At 44.9% G+C, this 19725-nt stretch overlaps 1 protein-coding gene across 2 annotated transcripts; it reads right to left on the bottom strand.

Annotated features, from left to right (window-relative positions):
- Positions 1-9681: 9681 nt before the first annotated feature.
- LOC139582593 (syntaxin-binding protein 6-like) lies at positions 9682-19676 on the bottom strand. Of its 2 annotated transcripts, none has more exons than XM_071412730.1 (7): positions 19391-19676; positions 18580-18739; positions 17614-17744; positions 13492-13816; positions 13094-13192; positions 12251-12420; positions 9682-11697 (listed from the first exon to the last, which is right to left on the bottom strand). In XM_071412730.1, the coding sequence occupies exons 2-7, from the start codon at positions 18731-18733 to the stop codon at positions 11674-11676; spliced, it is 903 nt and encodes a 300-aa protein (XP_071268831.1). In that variant the 5' UTR covers positions 18734-18739; positions 19391-19676; the 3' UTR covers positions 9682-11673. The 2 variants fall into 2 exon arrangements, with proteins under 2 accessions (XP_071268831.1, XP_071268829.1); XM_071412728.1 differs by having other exon boundaries at positions 12251-12423; positions 19391-19663.
- Between the last annotated feature and the right edge of the window lie 49 nt (positions 19677-19725).

Raw genomic sequence — 19725 nt, 5'->3', positions numbered from 1 at the left:
CACCATACCTCTCCCCTGTCTCTTTTACCCCTCCCCATACCTCTCCAGTCTCTCCCCTGACCTCACCTCTCCTTACCTTTCCCGTCTCGCTCCTTACCTCCCCATACCTCGCTCCTTACCTCTCCCCTGTCTCTTTTACCTCTCCCCACACCTCGCTCCTTACCTCTCCCCTGTCTCTTTTACCCCTCCCCATACCTCTCTCCTTACCTCTCCAGTCTCTCCCCTGACCTCACCTCTCCTTACCTTTCCCGTCTCGCTCCTTACCTCCCCATACTTCGCTCCTTACCTCTCCCATCTCTCTTCTTACCCCTCTCCATACCTCTCCCCTGTATCTCTCCTTAACTCTCCACTGTCTCCCATCTCTTCCCTTAACCCTCTCCCCCGGCTCTCTCCCTACCTCCCCCCTGGCTCTCTCCATACCTCCCCCTGGCTCTCTCCCTACCTCCCCCCTGGCTCTCTCCCTACCTCCCCCCTGGCTCTCTCCCTACCTCCCCCTGGCTCTCTCCCTACCTCCCCCTGGCTCTCTCCCTACCTCTTCTGTTTGTGTTCTTTCCCCAGAGTTGGCCCTGGATGGACAGCTGCTGGCCAAAAATCACGGAGCTAAGCACAGCTCCGCATATTGTTCTCTGCTTGAGAAAAGTGTGTGTTTGTGTCTGTTTGTGTGCTGTCAGCATCTCCACGTGGCAGAGCTATGTCAGGGAGCAACAGCGGCTCTGTGATGTTGTGAAGGAAAAGACTGGGTTCTACCCTACACCCTTATATCAAAAAAGCTCTGCTTCAATATGCAAACTAGCATACCACCATTATGCACACTGTCAATGAAGCAATATATTGGGCATGCATTTTAATGCTACTATGGACCACTGTCTTACATAAATAAGCATGATGACTAAATGAGGTCTAAGTGTTCATTGTGCTGTGTTGCCGTGGGTGTGCTGTAAAAACAAACCTACACACGGAGTCTCATGTCTACACTACATACTGAACACCCCACCCTTCAACCTTAAGCGTTGAATGCCATTAATCTGGACCATGTCCATCCTCTATCCCCAGTCTCTGAATGTGCTTCCCCCCCATCCGGTGTTAATGCCTCACTCCCCCCTATCTGAGATATCTACTGCAGCCCTCAACCTCCACATAAAACACCCGTTCTGCCAGTGACATTCTGTTAAAGGTCCCCAAAGCACACCCATCCCTGGGTCGCTCATCTTTTCAGTTCGTTGCAGCTAGCGACTGGAACAAGCTGCAACAAACACTCAAACTGGACAGTTTAATCTCAATCTCTTCATTCAAAGACTCAATCATGGACACTCTTACTGACAGTTGTGGCTGCTTCACGTGATGTATTGTTGTCTCTACCTTCTTGCCCGTTGTGCTGTCGTCTGTGCCCAATAATGTTTGTACCATGTTTTGTGCTGCTACCATGTTGTGTTGCTACCATTTTGTTGTCATGTTGTGTTGCTACCATGTTGTGTTGTCATGTGTTGCTGCCTTGCTATGTTGTCATCTTAGGTCTCTCTTTATGTAGTGTTTGTGTGTTTTGTCCTATATTTATAATATATATATTTTTTAATAATCCCAGACCCCGTCCCCGCAAGAGGCCTTTTGCCATTTGGTAGGGAGTCATTGTAAATAAGAATTTGTTCTTAACCTTTATTTAACTAGGCAAGTCAGTTAAATAAATATAAGTAATCCAATCACAGGGCACGTAACCAGGAAATGACTAAAATAACCAATAACGCTGAACAATAGGAAAGACCGATGGATCGCAGAGAGAGACAGAGCTTGGTCCCACTGTGACGGATACAGTACTGCATTTTATGTTTATACATGCACAGTGCATGTATAAAAATCTAAGAACCTGTATTGGCATGTTAAAAGTACACAGTACTGTCCAATGTGTGGATTAATCATGAATCAGCCAATCAGATTACAGTTTAAAGCCCACACAGCGGCTACAGTCCAGACAGGCCAGTCAGAGCAGGGAGGGTTGAGTGTGGTGAGTCCTGATGGCATCTGCATGGACCATGAAGCCCCCTTTATACTGCCCATGGTTGGGGGGGGGGTCACACACACAGGGGTGTTCGCCCTGTCACCGTGTAGTGGCGGTGGGGACAGGGCAGAGAGACCATGTAGTGGTGATAGATACGAGGCAAAGGGGTGTTGAGGGGTTTGTCATTTCAGGGCGTGATATGCGACATCAATGAGCGTGCGGTGAGCCTTGATGCTGGCACTTTCAAGCTCTCCACCCCCATCCTTTCCCTCTGTATCGTTAATCATATTGCCCTGCCCCCCCCCTCACAGCTCTGTTTGGAGCCAGTGCAGAGGCTCAGGGGCTTTTTTTGGTGCAGCAATGGAGCGGGGAAAAGACGAGCATGAAAACACCAGCTTAATTCTGTGATGTTACCAAACATCTGCTCAAAGCGGAGCGCCAAGCCTTACTCCTGCCTGCCCAGCATTGGGGGAGATGAGAGAGTTGGATCGTGTTCATTTCGGCACACTGTAGAATTTTTTTTCTCCCATGGAAAGCGAAAAGTAGCGTTTCCTATTGGACCAGTTTAGGTAGTCCCTACCGGTTTCAGTCAATCCCCCCCCCCCATTTGGTGCCTAATGAATATGACCCCACTTAGGAGATGGAGCAAGAGCCAGGCTGTTTTTGGTTTGTAGTTTCCCTGTCATTCCCTTCCAGAGCCAGGAACAGAGGTGCCATGGCCATACACGGCACAGGCTCCCTCAGTTTTGTTCATTCTTTTGGTTACATTTTTGGGGCGATTCTCTGTAGTACTAGTACTAGCCACCTAGGAATATTATGAAGTTGGTTTTAGCTGGCCCAGATTGGTTCCCAATCTCCCAAACTCATAACTAGCTACCAAGAAGCCATTTCAGGCTATCAATCAAGTTAGAATAGCTAGCTTGTCTAACTGTCTTAGCTGGCATGCCAACTGGCAACATTGCTAGACTTTAGAAAAGTAATTACTAAATTGTACTCAAGAGGTATGCTTAGACATGCATTAACATTTTAAAATATATATTTTTACATCAAATTCAGCATAATGATTATGGCTCTAGATTGCAGGAAAATGCTGTTTTAAGGTGTTTGAAAAATGCAAAAAAAAATCTGCCCTTGGGGGCTTTCATTCAATCGAAAGGCATTAGAGTATTTTGGGAGTTATTACAACAGTCCATTTGTCACAGCGACCATGTTTCATTGCCAGACATCACAATACCACAACACAAAGTACTACCGGTATAGATTCATTAGGAAATACTTGTCAATATTAACATGTAAAATGTGTTGTCACTAACACAACAAATGAGGGACATTCCTGACTAGACGCCTGGTTACCTTGGCAATGAGGCAGTGGATGACCTCAAGACCATGTCTGAGCCTGTCAATTCCTGTACCGTGTCCTGCCCATGACCCTCACGTGCACACACAGAGGAATAGATATGTGCATGGACACATGCAACCACAAACAAGCACACAGACAAGGTCGTGCACAAGCGCGCACTTCACAAATCAAGGTCTGGTAGATTAAGGATGTTCTCTTTAAAGCGGCTTAACACTGGATGTTATTCACCTGAACTATCCTGGTGCCTAACAGCTGGATATGAAGGACAAAGGCTGGGATGTTTTCACCTAGAGGGAGGAAGAAGGACAGATTTACTAGAACAAACTGTGAGAGAGAGCGAGAAACAGAAAGAGAGCGAGATGTAGTGGAGAAAGATTGAGGAACAAAGGTCGAGAGAGGTATTGGGAGACCAGGAAGAAGAGATGAGTAACACAGACAGTTACCTGTCTGGGGGTGCAGGCTGCCAGAGCTCAGAGGGAGGGCCGGGGGAGGAGGCTGAAGGTGACCAGAGGTGTGTGACATCTGTCTGCCTGGCTGGCTGGGTTGGTGGCTGGCTGGGAAATGGAGAAGGCCCTATGGCCCCACTATGAGAGGACAGTAGCAGCCATAAGAGAAAACACACACACACACAACCGCAGTACTGCATTCTCTAACAGCCACACCGCCAATACAGGAGGTGGGCCAGCTGTAAGGTTTTATCTTACTGTACTCTGACTGACTCACTACGAGTCCTCTGTGACGGTATTGTGAGATGTCACACCACCTCCTGGTATGATAAATGTGATGATCACAGGTTCCGAGCATAACGTTCACAATTGTGTTCAACAACTGTATAGATTCGAGGCCAGTCCCTTGTTATAGTGACCCGACAGGGAGTTCTGTAAGACTGATGTTCATTCCCGGGCTGGCTCTAGCTAACCTTAGCAAGCATGCTTTAAATTATGTTTTAAATCATTTGCAGACGATTTATATTATAGATTAGAATCTCAAAATTGGGATTTGAATTATTTGTCATATGTGCCGAATACAACAGGTGTAGACTTTACCGTAAATGTTTTACATTAGAGCTCTTGCCAACGATAAAGAAATAAAATGAATAAAAATAGTAACACAAGGAATACAATATAGAATCATGGAGATACATACATTTACATTTAAGTCATTTAGCAGACGCTCTTATCCAGAGCGACTTACAAATTGGAAAGTTCATACATATTCATCCTGGTCCCCCCGTGGGGAATGAACCCACAACCCTGGCGTTGCAAGCGCCATGCTCTACCAACTGAGCTACACGGGACCACATACAGGGTGTACCAGTACCAGATCAATGTGCAGGGGTAATGGTTATATAGAGGGAGTACCATATCAACGGGCAGGGGTAATGGTTATATAGAGGGAGTACCAGATCAACGGGCAGGGGTAATGGTTATATAGAGGGAGTACCAGATCAATGGGCAGGGGTAATGGTTATATAGAGGGAGTACCAGATCAACGGGCAGGGGTAATGGTTATATAGAGGGAGTACCAGATCAATGTGCAGGGGTAATGGTTATATAGAGGGAGTACCAGATCAACGGGCAGGGGTAATGGTTATATAGAGGGAGTACCAGATCAATGTGCAGGGGTAATGGTTATATAGAGGGAGTACCAGATCAACGGGCAGGGGTAATGGTTATATAGAGGGAGTACCAGATCAATGGGCAGGGGTAATGGTTATATAGAGGGAGTACCAGATCAATGTGCAGGGGTAATGGTTATATAGAGGGAGTACCAGATCAATGTGCAGGGGTAATGGTTATATAGAGGGAGTACCAGATCAATGTGCAGGGGTAATGGTTATATAGAGGGAGTACCAGATCAATGTGCAGGGGTAATGGTTATATAGAGGGAGTACCAGATCAACGGGCAGGGGTAATGGTTATATAGAGGGAGTACCAGATCAACGGGCAGGGGTAATGGTTATATAGAGGGAGTAGCAGATCAATGTGCAGGGGTAATGGTTATATAGAGGGAGTACCAGATCAATGTGCAGGGGTAATGGTTATATAGAGGGAGTACCAGATCAATGGGCAGGGGTAATGGTTATATAGAGGGAGTACCAGATCAATGGGCAGGGGTAATGGTTATATACAGGGAGTACCAGTACCAGATCAATGTGCAGGGGTAATGGTTATATAGAGGGAGTACCAGATCAATGTGCAGGGGTAATGGTTATATAGAGGGAGTACCAGATCAATGTGCAGGGGTAATGGTTATATAGAGGGAGTACCAGATCAATGTGCAGGGGTAATGGTTATATAGAGGGAGTACCAGATCAATGGGCAGGGGTAATGGTTATATAGAGGGAGTACCAGATCAAATGGGCAGGGCTAATGGTTATATAGAGGGAGTACCAGATCAATGTGCAGGGGTAATGGTTATATAGAGGGAGTACCAGATCAATGGGCAGGGGTAATGGTTATATACAGGGAGTACCAGATCAATGTGCAGGGGTAATGGTTATATAGAGGGAGTACCAGATCAATGGGCAGGGGTAATGGTTATATAGAGGGAGTACCAGATCAATGTGCAGGGGTAATGGTTATATAGAGGGAGTACCAGATCAATGGGCAGGGGTAATGGTTATATAGAGGGAGTACCAGATCAATGTGCAGGGGTAATGGTTATATAGAGGGAGTACCAGATCAAATGGGCAGGGCTAATGGTTATATATAGGGAGTACCAGATCAATGGGCAGGGGTAATGGTTATATACAGGGAGTACCAGATCAATGTGCAGGGGTAATGGTTATATAGAGGGAGTACCAGATCAATGGGCAGGGGTAATGGTTATATAGAGGGAGTACCAGATCAATGGGCAGGGGTAATGGTTATATAGAGGGAGTACCAGATCAATGTGCAGGGGTAATGGTTATATAGAGGGAGTACCAGTACCAGATCAATGTACATGTACATGAAGGGTAAAGTGATTTGGGGACAGCCCTGACTTATTCTCAATAGAGTTTCAAATGAATGCGTTGTCAAGGACAATTCTGTAAAAAAAGTGTGAGCACCAATAAAATCTCTTTCTCACAAACCCTATGATTGTCAGACAACGTAAACCTTCAGAGCACGGGTCACCTGTTTAAATCAAGACAACAACCGGCTAATCCCTAACGTGGACATGAACCCTCCATGTCATCACTATATCACCTGTCCTCAATGTGACCCACCATCTATGACCTGTGTGTGAAGAGGCTTGTTTGTGACATTATATTACAGTTCATATATTGTGTCCTAGGTGGGGTGTGTCTGTCGGTCCTCAATACCGTTGTAAGATGTGGACAGGGGAACTGTACTGCCGAGACGGGTTTGAGAACCCTAGACACAGATAGATAGAACACACGTAAAATCTCTCTCTCAAACAAATTCCTCTTTTTTTTTATCCTCTCTTCACACAAAGTTAATCTGGAGCGTGTAAGAGGGGCCTCAGATAGCTGTCTGGAAGAGCTCCCTCTGCTCCTCTAAGAGCTATTTATAGGTTAAGTTTCTCTGTTCTGATGTCACAGAGGATAAGATAAGAAATGTTTGGAGTAAATCAGATTTTTTTTTAAGACTATTAAACTATTGGAGTTGTGACACAGAGATTGAATGTGTATTTTGGCATTCTGCCTACACAGCATTCTGCCTACACAGCATTCTGTCTCACAGCCATTTTCACCTGCAATGGAAAAGACTGCTTGGAGCCCTATGTTTTGGATTGAGGGCATTGATGTGTGTGAGATGTCCTATTTCAACCAGAACATCAGAGAGAGCGCTAGTCCTTTAGTCTGTAGCCAGATGGTCTTCATAGAAAGCAGGTGGATAATTCTCAGGTGCTGGGAATAAGTCTCAAATAAGGAAAATGTCTGTCTATACATTTCTGCTGATTCAAAAGCATTGCTCTGCTATTAGAATTGTTAGTGAAGGAGCATTCGGGCTCCCGAGTGGAGCAGCGGTCTAAAGAACTAAGTCTCAGTGCTAGAGGCGTCACTACAGACTTCCTGGTTCGAATCCAGGCTGTATCACAACCACCATGATTGGGAGTCCCATAGGGCGGCGCTCAATTGGCCCAGTGTCGTCCAGGTTTGAAATAAAAAAATAAATAAATAATTGAGCTTCAAGAGACAATTCTGTTTACATTCTACTGTTTGGAGGGGGGCCAGTCTCGCCCTATTAACATCCCTTAACTACACAGTCACCACTGCACAGCTGCGCCCCACAGTGGTACACTAGAGAACTATAACCACTTATTCTGACTAACAAGAAATCATGATTCATTTAATACAGTACATTTACAATTCAGTCATTTTGCAGACACTCTTATCCAGAGCGACTTACAGGAGCAATTAGGGTTAAGTACCTTGCTCATGGGCACATAGATTTTTCACCTTGTTGTATTACTGTAGCAGTCATAGTGATGACAATATCACCAAAAGCTTAAATTCTCTCCCTGGTTGTTCATTAGGCACCAAAATAAATAAAATGGAGTTAAACAGGGAAGAACCGCTTATTTTTGTTTTCTGTTGAAAAACACTTTACCACATTGTGTCCAAATGAATACAATCCCTGTGTCCCTGGCCACTAGTCATGACACAGCGGTCTGAGTCAGGGTTAAGCCAGACTTAAACCAAGAGTCCTTGAGATGTTAACATCCAAGGAGGACTAGGCATGGTCAATATGAGATCCATGCAATGTCACTGCGTCTCCATGGCCACCAAGTCACGACCGGCCCTTCTTGCTGATACGTCTACTTTAGGCATCAGGAAATCTCCTTCGTCGATAGGACAATACTGACACTTCCTGGTGTGACCATGAAGGTTAAAAACAGATTAGCCACAATGTGATATTGATGAGAAAATCATCAATTACATGATGGTACTAAAGGAGCAGCTATGTAGTTTATTTACATTTTGTAAATACAGGAAGTCAGGAGCCTTGGCTTGTACGAGCCAGAAGCACTCTTGGGTCTGAAGGCGATCTGTTTCAGTAGCGTGGCAGCTTGATGTACAAGTACACCCCCTGGACAGGACGCTAGTCTATCACAGTAAATATAGTACCACAAACAAACTCCTATCACACCACATACAATGATATGATCCACAATTTATATCTCAGTCGTCTCTGACGGAGTGTCTGTACTGCCCTGTGTGAGCACAGGCGTTGGCATTTCTAAGACAAATAAACGTGTCCTCATGCATTGTATCATATCAAATTTGAGGGGTAGCCCCGACTGGGACTCAAACCAGGTCCAGCGACTGTCAACTCACCAACTGATACACCAAGAGGTCTGAACCGCTTGACGAGGTGTCTTGGTGTTGGCTTAAGGTCGCTACAGTATAGCTGCATCAATACTGTAAGTACTGTATTCTCCAGATACCAGAGCTGTTTTCATCTGATCTATAGATGATGACCAAGCTGCCTGGATATACAATAGAGCAAAATATAGACAGGTGCATGAATTCAATATTTTCCAATTGATTACGGAATAGTTTTACATTTCAGTCATTTAGCAGACACTCTTATCCAGAGCAACTTACAGGAGCAATTAGGGTTAAGTGCCTTGCTCAAGTGCACGTCGACAGATTTTTCACCTAGTCTGCTCAGGGATTCAAACCAGTCATTTAGCAGACACTCTTATCCAGAGCAACTTACAGGAGCAATTAGGGTTAAGTGCCTTGCTCAAGTGCACGTCGACAGATTTTTCACCTAGTCTGCTCAGGGATTCAAACCAGCGACCTCTCAAATACTGACCCAACACTCATAACCGCCAGATTACCTGCCTGTTAATGGTTTGGACAGTGGTTTGACACAGAGTTATGACGGGATTGAGCAAATGGGCAGTAACGATCAGGATCCCAAAATATTCCAAGCAAACATTTATTTTTATTCAACAGTCATTGGTGAACATTCACAAAAAAACGTTCTTACCACAAGCAATCTACATGATCTATAAGAACACAGATGTGTTATATGCAACAGAAATACATGTTTAAAGAATACCCCATCATCACAAATTACCTTAAGTAATAATGTAACTTGTGATGGCCAGTGGATCAGATTTAACTGCTGTTTGAGCACCCTCTAGTGTTCAGAAATAAGGCAAACAAAATGCAGGTACTGTACGTCTCTCTATCCAAGCTACTCAATCCTGTTGTATCTAACCTGATTCCACTTATCAACCATGTAATTATTAGAATCGGGTGTGCTAGATTAGATTCAGAGTGAAAACCTACAGGATGGTAGCTCTCCAGGAAGAGTGTTGGAGAGCCCTGCAGTAGGCCCTAACAAAATGAAGACACAGAACGTCAGACGGGTCCCATTTCATTTATTGGCTCAAAAAGAGGAGTGTTAAGGTCATTGAAGTTCTCATTAAAAACAGTACAAATCTCATGTTAACATGGACACTAAACAGAGCTTCAAGGACTGTTCTAAGACTATGTTAAATAGTCAGCATTTCTAGGAATAATAACATCAGTTCATGGTTTCAACTCCATGATCAGAATATAAAAAAGGTAGTGTAGGCACTTTTCAACTAATCTAGATTCTAGCCAATCTTTCATCAGATCACCAACAGTAACATAGCAACAGAAAGCATGCACAGTCAGGACAAGTGCCATCTTAGGATTTGTCTCCTTAGTTAACTGCCACAATTAAGTCTCATTCAGATACGAGTAGTTGAAAGACAGATTAGGCTTCCCTCTCACTCCATGACAGGTTAAGCATGAAGTGGGATATGTTGTCCCAGTTGATAAAGCATATCAATTTATTTAGTTATTAGTGTTGTGTACAAAAAAAACACTATTAGGCATCGAAATAAATTCAACAACCACAGGCCTACGCAAGAGTACTCAACTAAACCTTACAAGCCTTTCTGACCCTCATCACTAACCAACTCAGAAGTCTCTTCTCTACAGTGGCCTTCTGAAACGTCATCACATGAACCTCGTCCCCAGGCTCAATTGCTACCACATAGAGAGCCGGCTGTGTGGACGAGATTATGATCACACACGCAATTCTTCACAGTCAACGTTCCATATCTTGCTTACAACCTCACCTAGAAGAGCCCTGGTCTACATACACGAACCCACCATTATACCGGCTCTACTCAAGTCTCTGACACGGAACCAGCAATTAAAGATTAAAAGGGCATGAGACATGTAATTACGATACATATGGTCCAAGAGACAAAAACACATGACACATACGTGACAAGACAGGGGATCAATGACTCACACATGATTAGACAAAGACAATAGACAAGGATCAGATAGATTATCAACTTGAATTTTGAATAGTGATTAGTGACTAATCAATGTTTTAAATAGTGATTAATGACTAATCAATGGATGATGCAAGCAGGGAGAGGGTAGTGGAGGAATTTAGCAGTGAAAAATAGTGGAACCAAATTAAAGCAAAACAAATTATAGTGCAATATAGGAACCAATACAATAGTCATATTTAGAAAGTGCCAAGAAATCAAGACTATACTTACTGAAGCATCACCATGCAAAGAAAATAAAAAACATTTCACCAGGTGTTCCTCATACCCCTGTACCAGCTAGCACAAAACTAAGGCAATAACCTGAAATAGCCATACTTAAGCATTCAACTCCATTCAAACATTAAATGACCATGTAATTCGTACCCCCCCCCCAATAGGTAAAATTAATTCTTCAGTATCAATCTAAATCAAACATTCAACAGTTGCTCTCTATGCGTGTGCCTGTTCACGGTCATAAATGATCAATTATTTATGTAACGAGCAAAACCACAATTGAAATATACTTCCATAGCGGAGAAGACACGTGAATTCTGAAAAGCTTATTACTGAGAATTCATATGCCAATATTAAAATATCTAAAAACATGTGAAACCCCCAAAATCTAAAGTCTTCATCATCAGAGCACAGGCTACTGAAGCAGGGAAGACAAGTATCCTCAAGCAGTGGGAGCATTGTGACAACATTGCCATCCAGTAAACCAGCTAGCTATGCCATGAAAAGACACCGTCATGTGATCCACAGGTCCCATTCTGGAGGTTAAAGGTCATTCTTAAACTCCGAGGTCCATAACTGGGCCGTCCTCCCCACTGCCCGTCTGTAAAGGTTTCCATGTCCTTTTGACATAGTCAATGTTCTAAGAGCAAGTACCACAACCCTCCACTCCTCTCAGAACATCGTCCACTGGGTTTCAACTAAACTATGCCTCACTCCAACATTAGTATAGAAGTTATTATACATAGAATCAACAGGTGAATTAGGGCCACGGACGCCAGGAGCGGACCCACAGGAAGAGATGCCTCTAGTTTGAATACTTCAGAGCCAGCTAGAGGAGAAAGAAAGTCTCATCATTTTCACATTCTAGCTCATTTCCCCTGAAATAAAAAGGTATTTTCTCTTTGATGGGCCACTTTAAAGCATTCTAGGGCCTAATAGTTTTAGATGAACAATGTCATCCAATTACATAAACATTTAATGAGTTAATTACCTGTGTATGTTCTCATCAATGAGAGTGTTACACTGGTATACTTATAATGCCTCCTTTCCAAATGAAGAGATAATTATGAGGATTGATTGGCTCACAATTACTGTAAAACCTAATGGTGTGGGGGTGTTGGTAGCCCTCTGGCTCTCTCATTGGGTAGGTGTTCTAGACAAGGTCAACTACACAGCATAGTGTGGAATGACACTTCATAATACATGTTAAGTTGCTCATACGTCACGAGCATGGCTGGACCAAACGCAGAGGCTGAAATCAAACTTTCGCCCAACTGTGTGTGGTGTGTTAGCGTGTGTCTGTGTGTGTGTGGTGTGTTAGCGTGTGTGTGTGTGGTGTGTTAGCGTGTGTGGTGTTGATATTTAACAGTGCAACGTCTCACCTTGTGGGCAGTGTCTGCAAAATGCTGGGCTTTGTGCATCAGGTCTACTGTCTTTTCCTCGGCACGGCCCAGTCTCTCCCCACGCTCCTGCAGGGCCTGGCTTGCCCTCTTGACTACACTAGCCATACTGGCCCCTGGGGGGCGCTGCCCACTGGGACTTGCTCTGTGACCTGCTGCACAACACACACAGAGAGACAGAGAGACAGAGAGACAGAAAGACAGAGAGACAGACAAGCACTGGTCATGACCACACACACCAAAGATAGGATACCTAGATGGGTTACCCAACAGGTATAACACTATGTTACAACATCCAAGAGCCAGAATCAAAATGTCGATCTAGCCATCTTTGCTTTCTTTTATTCTAAACTAATGTTTGTCGAGAGAGAGGTAACAATCTGTAGGGGGGGGGGCTATATCATGCCACCTGGACTGGTCAGCTTAGGAGAGAGACTGCCCTACATTTGCTGTTGGTCTGCATCTCTATGCCCTGCTACTGCCTGGCACCTCTCCCTGTGCCACACACACACACACACACACACGTCAGTTGGTTCCATGAGGAGCCGCGTTTCTTCTCACTGTCTCCCTACCCCGCAGACTCAAGGCCAGCCTTTGTTATTTTAGCAGGAGGTTTGGACACAAAGTCGCCACTCAGCTAGCTGCAACCTCATAGAAGAGCCATTCTCTACTGTAGCGGAGAGAAGTGTTACAGAGGACAATTGACAAAACCATCAATCGCCTGAGAGAGGATTAGGAACATGAGAATATAAAGGATACAGCCATAGGCTTACCACTAAGGTTTGTCCTTATATTATTGAAGGTTATTTTGTTTTGTACCCTTACCTCCAGCCTGAGGACTGCTTTGTTTTGAAACCATCACCTTCTTCATGCGGTTGAAGAAGACCTTGCAACGGTAGATGACCAGATTCACAGTGCAGGCATCTGTTAGAATGACACCCAATGAGACTGCTAAAAAAAGCTGTATCATAACCATGATCAATAGGGCAAATAGACAGTACAGAATCAAACAGGAAATTGGAGTCCATGCCATATCATGAGGATAAACCACTCCTACGGTCTCAGAATAATGCAAAATGATAGCTGGTCCAGATTGCTCCCTAACACTTCCCCTAGGTCAAAGTACGTCGATCTGCAAACATGGAAGGGTTAGGACCAAGGGGAAGGGAGTGAATTGGGACTGACTGTTGACAGACTGCACTTCTCCTTTCACACCCCTTTACCTCCTGTGAGTTTGGACTGACAGTTGACAAATTCAGTCTGGCGGGGCCTGGGACCCACTGTGCTCTTCCGTCTAGCCTGGGCCCCTGGACCGCCTCTTTGGCCCCCTTGGGACCCCGGGCTAACCTGGGCCCCTGGACTAGCTCTCTGGTCCTTCTCCTGGTCTCCAGCTGGGCTACCCAGGCCACCAGGGACCCGCTCCTTGCCCTCCCAGTAGGTCTGACAGGCGTGGTACATGATCTGGATGAAGATGCACTTCTCTGCCGCTGAGCTGGCCACCCATTGGTCAAAGGCGTTGTCGAACACCAGGTCAAACTCTGGGCAGTCCTGTGGGAGATACAGAAGGGTATACAGATGAGGGATAAAAGGGTATACAGATGAGGGATACAATAGAGAGATCATAAGACAGTAGAGGAGAATAGTGTTTTTCCACTTCCGGCGCCGACCGAGATGGCCGCCTCGCTTCGCGTTCCTAAGAAAATATGCAGTATTTTGTTTTTTTATGTGTTATTCCTTACATTGGTACCCCAGGTAATCTTAGGTTTCATTACATACAGTCGGGAGGAACTACTGAATATAAGAGCAACGTCAACTCACCATCGTTACAACCAGGAATATGACTCTCCCGAAGCGGATCCTGTGTTTTGCCTTCCACCCAATACAATGGATCTGATCCCAGCCGGCGACCCTAAACATCGACGCAGTAAAAGGGGCAAACGAAGCGGTCTCCTGGTCAGGCTTCGGAGACGGGCACATCGCGCTCCACTCCCTAGCATACTACTCGCCAATGTCCAGTCTCTTGACAATAAGGTTGATGAAATCCGAGCAAGGGTAGCTTTCCAGAGAGATATCAGAGACTGTAACGCCCTTTGCTTCACGGAAACATGGCTTACTCGAGAGACGCTAACGGAGTCGGTGCAGCCAGCTGGTTTCTTCACGCATCACGCCGACAGAAACAAACATCTTTCTGGTAAGAAGAGGGGCGGGGTGTATGCCTTATGATTAACGAGACGTGGTGTGATCATAACAACATACAGGAACTCAAGTCATTCTGTTCACCAGATTTAGAATTCCTCACAATCAAATGTCGACCGCATTATCTACCAAGGGAATTCTCTTCGATTATAATCACAGCCGTATATATTCCCCCCCAAGCAGACACATCGATGGCCCTGAACGAACTTTATCTGACTCTTTGTAAACTGGAAACCACACACCCTGAGGCTGCATTCATCGTAGCTGGGGATTTTAACAAGGCTAATCTGAAAACAAAACTCCCTAAATTTTATCAGCATATCGATTGTGCTACCAGGGCTGGTAAAACCTTGGATCATTGTTATACTAACTTCTGCGATGCATATAAGGCCCTCCCCCGCCCTCCTTTTGGAAAAGCTGACCACGGCTCCATTTTGTTGCTTCCAGCCTACAAACAGAAACTATAACAGCAAGCTCCCGCGCTCAGGTCTGTTCAACGCTGGTCCGACCAATCTGACTCCACGCTTCAAGACTGCTTCGATCACGTGGATTGGGATATGTTCCGCATTGCATCCAACAACAACATTGACGAATACGCTGATTCGGTGAGCGAGTTCATTAGAAAGTGCATTGACGATGTCGTACCCACAGCAACGATTAAAACATTCCCAAACCAGAAACCGTGGATTGATGGCAGCATTCGCGTGAAACTGAAAGCGCGAACCACTGCTTTTAACCAGGGCAAAGTGACCGGAAACATGACCGAATACAAACAGTGTAGCTATTCCCTCCGCAAGGCAATCAAACAAGCTAAGTCCCAGTATAGAGACAAAGTAGTCACAATTCAACAGCTCAGACACAAGAGGTATGTGGCAGGGTCTCGCTTTGAGGACAATACAGTGCCACTGACACGGCCCGCTACCAAAACCTGCGGGCTCTCCTTCACTGCAGCCGAGGTGAGTAAAACATTTAAACGTGTTAACCCTCGCAAGGTTGCAGGCCCAGACGGCATTCCCAGCCGCGTCCTCAGAGCATGCGCAGACCAGCTGGCTGGTGTGTTTAAGGACATATTCAATCAATCCTTATCCCAGTCTGCTGTTCCCACATGCTTCAAGAGGGCCACCATTGTTCCTGTTCCCAAGAAAGCTAAGTTAACTGAGCTAAACGACTACCGCCCCGTAGCACTCACTTCCGTCATCATGAAGTGCTTTGAGAGACTAGTCAAGGACCATATCACCTCCACCCTACCTGACACCCAAGACCCACTCCAATTTGCTTACCGACCCAATAGGTCCACAGACGACGCAATCGCAACCACACTGCCCTAACCCATCTGGACAAGAGGAATACCTATGTGAGAATGCTGTTCCCTTGACTACAGCTCAGCATTTAACACCATAGTACCCTCCAAACTCGTCATCAAGCTCGAGACCCTGGGTCTCGACCCCGCCCTGTGCAACTGGGTCCTGGACTTCCTGACGGGCCACCCCCAGGTGGTGAGGGTAGGTAACAACATCTCCACCCCGCTGATCCTCAACACTGGGGCCCCACAAGGGTGCGTTCTGAGCCCTCTCCTGTACTCCCTGTTCACCCACGACTGCGTGGCCATGCACGCCTCCAACTCAATCATCAAGTTTGCGGACGACACTACAGTGGTAGGCTTGATTACCAACAACGACGAGACGGCCTACAGGGAGGAGGTGAGGGCCCTCGGAGTGTGGTGTCAGGAAAATAACCTCCCACTCAACGTCAACAAAACAAAGGAGATGATTGTGGACTTCAGGAAACAGCAGAGGGAGCACCCCCCTATCCACATCGACGGGACAGTAGTGGAGAGGGTAGTAAGTTAAGTTCCTCGGTGTACACATCACGGACAAACTGAATTGGTCCACCCACACAGACAGCGTTGTGAAGAAGGCGCAGCAGCGCCTCTTCAACCTCAGGAGGCTGAAGAAATTCGGCTTGTCACCAAAAGCACTCACAAACTTCTACAGATGCACAATCGAGAGCATCCTGTCGGGCTGTATCACCGCCTGGTACGGCAACTGCTCCGCCCACAACCGTAAGGCTCTCCAGAGGGTAGTGAGGTCTGCACAACGCATCACCGGGGGCAAACTACCTGCCCTCCAGGACACCTACACCACCCGATGTCACAGGAAGGCCATAAAGATCATCAAGGACAACAACCAACCGAGCCACTGCCTGTTCACCCCGCTATCATCCAGAAGGCGAGGTCAGTACAGGTGCATCAAAGCGGGGACCGAGAGACTGAAAAACAGCTTCTATCTCAAGGCCATCAGACTGTTACAGTCACCACTAACATTTAGTGGCCGCTGCCAACATACTGACTCAACTCCAGCCACTTTAATAATGGGAATTGATGGAAATTATGTAAAAATGCATCACTAATGTATCACACAACATATAATGTTTACATATCCTACATTACTCATCTCATATGTATATGTATATACTGTACTCTATATCATCTACTGCATCTTGCCATCTTTATGTAATACATGTATCACTAGCCACTTTAAACTATGCCACTTTATGTTTAAATACCCTACATTACTCATCTCATATGTATAGACTGTACACTATACCATCTACTGCATCTTGCCTATGCCGTTCTGTACCATCACTCATTCATATATCTTGATGTACATATTCTTTATCCCTTTACACTTGTGTGTATAAGGTAGTAGTTGTGGAATTGTTAGGTTAGATTACTTGTTGGTTATTACTGCATTGTCGGAACTAGAAGCACAAGCATTTCGCTACACTCGCATTAACATCTGCTAACCATGTGTATGTGACAAATAAAATTTAATTTTAGTGGACCAAACCAATCGCCCAGAAACACATGGGTCAGAATCCTGGTGCTCCAAACCCAATTCAACCCTTTACCCATCAAGACCTGATTGGCTCTACTAGTCTAATTAGCCCCCAAACCTCACTGATTCTCATCCATTCTGCTTTGAGAAACTGAACATGGCAGAGGGGGCTAAGGAGAGAGGAATGAAATGGATGGGTTTGGGATACAGGGCTTCCAGAGAGTCTAGGCAGTACAGGCTAAGATCCAAAGAAAAAAGACAAAAATAACTACACAGAATATCACATCTATACTAACTCTATGATGACATCACCTTGTTGGGGTCGATGCCATCGACCTGGCGGAGCTGCTCCACGCTCCACTGTGACCTCCTGGTGAAGGGGGCAGAGCCTCCAAACTGCTTGACCTTGGTGATGAGGAGCTGGGCTGGCCTCTTATTGGTCACTGGGGGATTAGGAGGGGTCATGGGTTAGAAATATGAAACCCAAGCACACGTCATATAACCCCAAAATATCAAAGTAAATCTACACAGTACTACAATGAAGACAGGATATAAAGAATAGATTTAGGATTCACTTTCCACTACTAAACGCGTGTTTAATTTTTTACAAACATTGGACACACACGGGACCAGTCACCAGTCACCATCACAGATCAACAAACAGACCGCCAATGCCCATTCTTCTTCAGTGGATTCTCTTGTTCAAATGATATGAGGGGTTGTAATGGGGGGAGACTGGCAGTGCCAGCTGAGGATACTAGTCACTCTTCCATCAGTGGTGTAATTGGGACGGGGTGAAGAGTCCCTCAAGGGACACTGGGGCAGTGAATGCCCATGGCTCTGGGTGACTTCATCACAGTAACAATAGCTACTATGGATGGAGAGTGAGTGACGCTGAACATCTAAATAATATTCAAGTGATCCTTCCTGCTCAATTATAGGATCCATGTCCTCTGACAACATCAGACTCAGTGGTATTAGATAGCCAGCATCACAATGTCCTGACTGCAACACAATGAATACCTCTGCATCCTTCCAGTCAGATAATTCCACCATGAGATGGCTAAACAATGCAGCCTTTTAATCCTGAACAAGAGAGTTGTTGATCTGCTGTGTATATATACAAGTCCTGGATTTAAAATTCAAGTCACAATGGTTCCATCTGAGAGAAATATGTTACAGGAGCCTACCTGATAGATGTATGTCAGAGAAATATGTTACAGGAGCATACTTGACAGACAGATCTATGTCTTAGAGAAATATGTTACAGGAGCCTACCTGACAGACAGATGTATGTCATATATTCTCCCTTGCCTCCAGTGGGCAGAAAGGGAACCTTTTTCCTTTTTCTCCTCTTAACCTCCACAGCCACGAGTATCCTCTCATCCCGGGGGGAAAACACTTCCCTGTTGATAACTGACTGGATATTCATAGTGATCTGGGAGTAGGATAGACAATAGACAAAATATACAGACAGATTGACAAGGGAAAATATTGAGTATTTTACTCGTGAGTCACATGCTTAGTGTATTGTCTTCCAAATGAATAACATCTTATGTGAAAGGTTAGCTACAGAGTGTTACACCAGATAATGCTATTTAACCAATGATGTGTTTGTATTCAATTACTGGGAGTTACAGGGTAGGTAGTGTTTAGTGTAGCGCAGAGATTTCTTCATGGAGCAAAACAAGAAATAATTTAAATAACACAACATTTTCTAAATTCAAAAACGGACCACCTGCAACTGGCCACTTTACGAGACCCGTGTTTCCATAAATCAAGGGACGAAGACAGTGTCGCCAAAGTGTTACACCAAACAGTACCGATCCTGTAACTCCCAGTAATGGATACCCAAACTCTTCGGTTAAACCACATTATCTGGTGCAACAATCTGTATTGTAGCTAGTGAAAGGTAAACTTCACACCTGCTAGAGTGTGAGACGCATTAAACTGATTCAAATTAATGTGTCATGGGTCCTCTTTATTCGTTAAAATTTGATTACATTTATCATCATCAAAATGCTTTATCGATTATTCTTTAGTAACCCTCGACAACTAAGAGAGAAGAAAGTTGTATGGTATACAATACCTTTTTTGTTGCTTTACTCCACCAAGATGCAGAAACAGCTGATTACCGAACGACTCGTATAACTGTCAGGCTGCCCTCTCTAATCAACCGCGACAAGGTTAACAATCCGAGTTAAATTTCTACTCTAGAGCATTGCGGAGAAGATGACTCTGTCTGGAGACCATCCCATTTGAACAAGTTAGAAGTCACGTGGGAAAATTGATTTATTGGATTGAATCTCATACAATAATTCATTTACATCTTGGTTTACCATCATTCTTTATAGGCTTACTCTTTGCAGGTTGCTCTCTCAAAGTCATACTTTAAACAGAAAATCAGCAGTAAAAACAATAACA

The sequence above is a fragment of the Salvelinus alpinus genome, chromosome 8 (genome assembly GCF_045679555.1).
Source record: "Salvelinus alpinus chromosome 8, SLU_Salpinus.1, whole genome shotgun sequence".
Lineage (NCBI taxonomy): Eukaryota > Metazoa > Chordata > Actinopteri > Salmoniformes > Salmonidae > Salvelinus > Salvelinus alpinus.
The sequence above is the reverse complement of the archived record's forward strand: the minus strand, read 5'-3'. Positions and strand labels throughout refer to the sequence as shown.